The sequence below is a fragment of the Trichomycterus rosablanca genome, chromosome 20 (genome assembly GCF_030014385.1).
Source record: "Trichomycterus rosablanca isolate fTriRos1 chromosome 20, fTriRos1.hap1, whole genome shotgun sequence".
NCBI lineage: Eukaryota > Metazoa > Chordata > Actinopteri > Siluriformes > Trichomycteridae > Trichomycterus > Trichomycterus rosablanca.
In genome coordinates, this window is record NC_086007.1 from 9,737,075 (window position 1) to 9,743,654 (window position 6,580).

Consider the following 6,580-nt stretch of genomic DNA (forward strand, 5'->3'; position numbering starts at 1 on the left):
GTCACTGTTGGGCCCTTGAGCAAGGCCCTGTTTGCCTTTGCTAAATTCTTAATTTATAGGCCTAAATCGGGCGGTACAGTGGCTCAGTGGGTAGCACTGTTGCCTCTCAGCAAGAAGGTCCTGGCTTTGATTCCCAGGTGGAGCGGTCCAGGTCCTTTCTGTGTAGAGTTTGCTTCTTCTCCCAGTTTTTGCATGGGTTTCCTCCCACAGTCCAAAGACATACAAGTGAGGGGAATTGAAAATACAAAATTGTCCATAACTGTTTGACATTAAAGATTTGAACTGATGAATCTTGTGTAATCAGTAATTACCTGTCCTGTCATGAATGTAACCAAAGTGTGTAAAACATGCCGTTAAATAACTAATAAATAACTAATAATAAATTAAATAACTAACTGATAAATAACTAACTGTAGGCGTACATCCTTATGCTTACAAATTTTTGCTAAGACTCTACCAGGAAAAATCTTTTTACACCACACCATCAAACATCTGATATAAACATTGCAGATGAATAGGTGTTTGCTTAAGTGTATGCCATGAAGAGAACCTATGTAGCTGTAGATGTGGCAATAAAACATATAAAACTAACTCTTGCTTACATGCTTACCTGTTTCCACTGGTTTTGTTTAAAAAAAAAATCTGTGCTTATTATTGTCATCAGCTATTGCACTGTGACATTTGACTGTATCATCATCCACCCTAGACTGTGTATTCGTACCTGTTTGTAAGCTTTAACTCTGTGTGTTCAGGCAGTGAACGTGGCGGGCGTGGGACCCTTTAGCGATGTTGTACTGTGCCAGACGCCCTGCTCCGTGCCTGCTGCCGTGAGTGTTGTTCATGCTCTCTGCGAGAGCGAGATGAAGGTTAACGAGACAGGTTCTGACAGAGAAGAGGAATCGGATGAGGAAGACGACGGAGTTAGGCCCGACCCCCCTCTCTACTCCCCTTCCACTTGCCTGGGGCTGCGCTGGGAGGCACCATGTGATCACGGAGCAGAGATTACATCTTACCTGATTGATACAGGAGAGAGGCAACCCATCTCCACTGGCCCTGTAACCAAATATATTATACAGAACCTGCAGCCTGACACCACCTACAGGTATGATTATGAGTTACAATATCTGGCTCACTGCTCTTGGTTTCAACTTTTGTTTATTAACATCAGATATAGTAATAAAGCCATGCTAGAGACGCATAACAGTTGCAGAAATTGGTCAGTGGAACAAATTGGCTGCACTAATTGATATTATTTAAAATATGTATAACACATATAGCCATGCTATGGCTGCGTTTACATGATACATGAAAGAATGGCTGTTGAGTTTCCTGTGCCCTTGTTTCTTCTCTACGCCAAGAGTCAAGCACCACACAGAATTGCTGCTTTTTCTTTTATTACATTTTTGTTTATGCATTTTCTCCCCCTTTTCTCCCGACTTATAGCATATCCAATAACCCAATTGCATTATGTTTCCTCTCTACTAATGCCGATCCCCGTCCTGATTGAGGAGAGTAAGACTGACACACGTGCCCTCCGACACGTGTGCAGTAGTCGACTGCCCAGGCCAGCCAGATGGCAGAGCTGAGTTTTGAACTGATGAGTTTGAAACGTCAGCTCTGGTGTGCTTGCGTGTTTTACCGCTGCGCCAGATTTGCTGCTTTGATGCTCGATTTTTACCACTTGCCACTGTGCTCAAAGGTCAATGTCATTTAAATTTCACCCAGTTTGGCGCTGACCTTTTTAAATGGCTTCCAGTGAGACAAACTGATTATATGCCGTAGTCAACAATGCATAGACATGACAGAGAAACTCGCTCTCACATTTGGCCTTGCTTGCTTTTATTATTTGAACCCAGTTTAAATTGATGCAAGTCAGTTTTAATTGTTCTGTCTATTCTTATTTTGTTTCTGAGTGAATAAAGTTATTTGCTTGTTGTTATATAGCAGTATGCTAGTCTAAAGGGGGAGTGTGTGTGTGTGTTTTGCAGGATAAGGATCCAGGCTCTAAATACTCTTGGTGCTGGTCCCTTTAGCCACACTTTTAAACTAAAGACCAAGCCATTGCCCCCTCTGCCTCCACGACTGGAGTGCACTGCATTCAGTCACCAGACGCTCAGGCTGAAGTGGGGTGAAGGCCAAAGCAAAAACTTGCCCACTGACTCGCTGCAGTACCAGCTCCAAATGGAGGACAAAAATGGCAGGTGAGGCATACATCTCTCGAGTGTGACCTTCAGTTTCTCTGTAAGATATGACGAAGCAGAGTTCTACTGCACAAACGTAGTGTTATTAATGAGTCTTCTCTGGGTACTGGAGTACCAATAAAAGGAGTTTAGACTACTGTCCTGCTCCCTATAGTGGTAGGTGAGAGTAGCAGGGGGTACCACTGAGAATATTAGAATATTTTGTTAATACTGCCATGTCACTATTATTCAATTAAATAATTATAAGAACCCACACTGTAAGAGCGTGTGCACACTTTATTAAATGCAACCACATTATTAAAACAATTATCCCAAGCACACTTCGAAGTCAACCACTTGCTAAGTCGAGCACTCTTTCAGGCTTGGTTAAGGGATGCTGGAATATACCGGAGTGGCCTTTTCAGTCTCCAGATCTGTGATGGGGTTTAAAGAAAGCAGTTGAAGCACAAAAGCTATCAAACCTCAATTAACTGGAAGCTTTTGCACAAGAAGAATGGGTGAAGATTCCATAAGAGAGGTGTCAGAAGCTTTTTAGCATCTACCGAAATTGCTTATTAGAGGATCATGGCAAAAGAATGTTTCACCAAGTACAAAGGCTGGGGTTTGAATAATATTGCACATGATCATTTGTTAGGTGGACTAGATGTAATCAATTTTGCATTTGCGTATCAATAAATATTCTTTCTCTGTCTATACAGATGACTATAATATCTCAATTCAATTCAGTTCAATGGTGTCACTTTCTCTTCCTCTCTTGGTAGGTTTATATTCTTGTATAAAGGACCTTGCCACACTCACAAAGTGCAGAGGCTAAATGAGTCTACCTCGTATTCGTTTCGCATCCAAGCCTTTAATGAGGCGGGCGAAGGGCCCTTTTCCTCAGTTTACACCTTCACCACCCCCCGCTCACCCCCAGCTCCACTCAAAGGTAAGGCTTCCAACTCTTATCACAATATGATCTCTAAGAAGCCACTGGAAATCATGGACTGTGTTTTTGTGCATTACGTATTTAATGTGCTCCTTCTTTCTTTAGCACCACGTGTGGAACGACTGGATGAGTCCTGTGAGATTAGTTGGGAATCCCTACAACCTATGAAGGGAGATCCAATCATTTACTGCCTGCAGTGCATGCAGGGAAATTCCGAGTTTAAGCAGGTACTTAGAAAGCTTACTGGAATTCTCTTTATTAATATATATTTATATATATATATATATATATATATATAATAATTCTTTAGATCAGAGATGTGCTTAGTGTTTCCTGGTACACCCTGCCGTGACCCTGGCCAGGATAAAGCTGTTGATAAAAATGTAATTAAATGTAATTAATGCCCATGATTTTGAAATGGGAGGTCAAACAAGCTCATTGTCTTTCCACATGTCCTCAATATTTTCCACATAGGCCCATTCTAGCATTTTTAGGTCAGGCCAGCATGCCATTTCTTATTAAAAAAAAATCTTAGCCGTTTCTGTTTATGGTATTTGGCAAAAGTATTTGCTCTTCACAACAATGGCATATTTTTTTCTTGGGTGAATAGCAGGATTTACACTGTATGGCCAGAAGTGTGTAGAAACCTGATACTGAGCTTGTTGAACATCCAATTTTAAAACCATGGGCATTAATATAGAGCATAGACCATATAGACCATAATCTGCAATGGCTTTTTACAAGATTTTGGAGGGTGTGTCTGGCAATATTTAGTCAAAAGGGCTTTTGTGACTTGTATGAGTAGGCCTGGCTTCTAGTGGATATAAGCACCTTGCTTTGAGCACAGGGGCACAATCATGTTGGAACAGGAATGGGCCTTCCCCTAACTGTTGCCACAGTTGGAAGCATTTTATTTGTTAAATATACTTAATTGTATAAACCTTTTATAGTAACTATTGTACTGTAGTTAAAACACCATACTTAACAGTTATGAGGAGTGTCCAGATATTTTTGGCCATGTTGAGTATGTGAAGTCTATTTGATATATTAACCCACTCACAACCTTATTAATCACTGAACTTTTGTGTAATCTCAACCTTTCTTCTGCCTCTTAGATCTACAAGGGCTCAGAAACCGTATTCCGCCTCGCCTCCCTGAGCTCTTCCTCCGAGTACCGCTTCCGCGTGTGTGCAATTCGGCAGTGCCAGGACGCCCCAGAGATCATGGGGCCGTACAGTTCCAGCATCACTCTGCTGCCCCCTCGCACCGAGTCTCCCAGCTCATCCAGCAGCGCCGGGCCTAAAGTGTCCGAAACTCAACAGCAGAGACGCAGCCTGACAGACGAGCAGTTCTCCCTCCTCATCATCGCCCTGCTCGCCCTCACATCCATCCTGATCGCTGTCGCCATCCAGTACTTCGTCATTGAGTGATCTCTGCCTCTGTCCTTTTCATTTTGTTTATTTCTGTCTTTATTTTATCATTATATTCTTTCTCGGCACCAGCATGGGTTAAAGGAGGCTTGTGAAGGGAAAACGATGAGAAAAGGAAGCTGAGGCTGTTTATCAATTTGGCCGATTCTTCTTACTGATGCTCTTCTTTTTTCTCTTCTCTGTGCCCCAGGAATACCGTTCTCTCTAACCGTGCTGCAGAGATACGAGAGATATCTCGTATCTCTGCAGCACGGTTAGAGAGAACGGTATTCCTCGGGCATTTGCTCGGAGCGGATTATTGAAGGATTAGGAATGAAGCTTGCTGCTCCTTGTTTTTTTTTTCTTTTTATTCTTCATGTATGTGTAGCTGAAGTTTTGTATTATTTATATTTTTAGATGTATCCTTCATTTGTCCAGTATGCGACTTCTGTGATCAGTGTTCCAAAGCCAGCATGTTGGTACTGTTCACTGGTGTGCTGATTTGGGCCTAGAACTCAGAGGGCCAGTGTATTTAGAGGGGCGTCACTCTCCCGTCGTCACATGGGGGAGATGGCGAAGGGATGTATGTGAAAGCCGAAAGGGACCGAGCTCTCATTGGGAAATTAGCTTATACCATCGCAGAGAGAAGGAAGATAGATTCACTTGTTCACATTGTAGAACCTTTATTTAGCACTTTCCTTAAACACTTGTTTCATGTGCAGAATGTGTAGGGATGCAAAAAAAATGACAAGAGAAATGGTAGTATATTTTTGTAGTGTGATGCAAGGACCTGCTCATTTGAACTGGGGGTTTGGTATAGGGTTAGAACAATGACTATGGGGGAAAAAAAAGAAACCCAACACAGAGTTATTTTTACTATCATGTAAGTATACTGTAGCTTGATTTTACATGCAGCTGCTTTGCTCCAAAATATTGTCCAGCACAAAAAAAAAAGTATGCTTATTGGAAACTTTCCTTAAGTCGTTATTTTTGCACCTTAGTGAGAAGATTTAAAAAACAGTACTGACTTTGTCTTGATCTTGTGATGCGTTTTATGGAACATGTTCTGATTGTGCGAGCCCTTTTGTGTTTTGGGTGTTTAATTGTAGTACCACAAAACTAGTTATTGAAAACGTTTTATTTCAAGAATAATGATTTCAGATTTGTGATATGAATCAACAATTTGTTCTGCATAGTATTTTCTTAATTTCTCTATTTTTTTCCCTTTAGGTTTAGGAAAAAAAACTATTTAGTGTTTACTTTTAGCAATATTAATTTCTAATATTTGCTTAATTCTATGAAAACAGAATATAGAAATTTATTAATTCATGTAATCGCTCATGTTATGTTCTCATTTAAATCACATATTTGATTTTTCCTTTCTTTTTTTTTTATATTTCAATTAAACGTTAATCATCTCCAGAGAAACTAAGAAAAAAAGCAGTTATACAACGTTGAGTCTACATGTACTTCCCGTGAACCAGAATCGTTTGCCTTTTCTCTGTGTAAAGTTGTTGTGTAATGCTGAATGGTCTCAGTGTGACAATCTGGCTGTGAGGTCCAGTGTCGTGCATGGTTATGGCAATGATGCCTTCTTGACCGTTCGAGAACTACAGGTACCTTGCAAGTCTTCGGTGAATTACATGATTTGGTCTAGCTGGATTGCAAATGTCTTCTCTGTCATCAAAGGGAAAAACATACAAAATTCCTATTTTTGATAGTGAAAAACTGTAATTGCAAAATGTGCCATTTTAACGTCTCCCACACCAAAGTAGGACTCTACCATTGGTACATGGGACAAAACAAACAAAAAAAAACTATAAGAATGAAATATGCACAAAAATGAGACCATTTTTATGTAATTTTAATGGTTGCAGTTACCTCATACACCCGTACATTCCAAAATGAAAAATTTGTTATACTTTACATAATATCAGACATATCACAAAATGTATAATCATAAATATGTATTTAAAGTGTATCTGTAAAGTCATGATATCTACAGAAAGATCCATGCACAATAAAAAGTTTATAATTCTTAA

General features: G+C 40.2%; 1 protein-coding gene across 4 annotated transcripts in view; it reads left to right on the plus strand.

Moving 5' to 3' along the window:
- The window catches only part of fndc3a (fibronectin type III domain containing 3A), a 94,169-nt gene extending 87,589 nt beyond the window's left edge, over window positions 1–6,580 (plus strand). For all 4 annotated transcript variants that reach the window (XM_063016291.1, XM_063016290.1, XM_063016292.1 and 1 more), the window contains 5 exons: window positions 753–1,102; window positions 1,989–2,201; window positions 2,963–3,129; window positions 3,235–3,356; window positions 4,245–6,580. In XM_063016291.1, coding sequence (XP_062872361.1) covers window positions 753–1,102; window positions 1,989–2,201; window positions 2,963–3,129; window positions 3,235–3,356; window positions 4,245–4,559 — 1,167 coding nt within the window. In that variant the 3' untranslated portion in view covers window positions 4,560–6,580. The remainder of the gene's footprint in view (window positions 1–752; window positions 1,103–1,988; window positions 2,202–2,962; window positions 3,130–3,234; window positions 3,357–4,244) is intronic.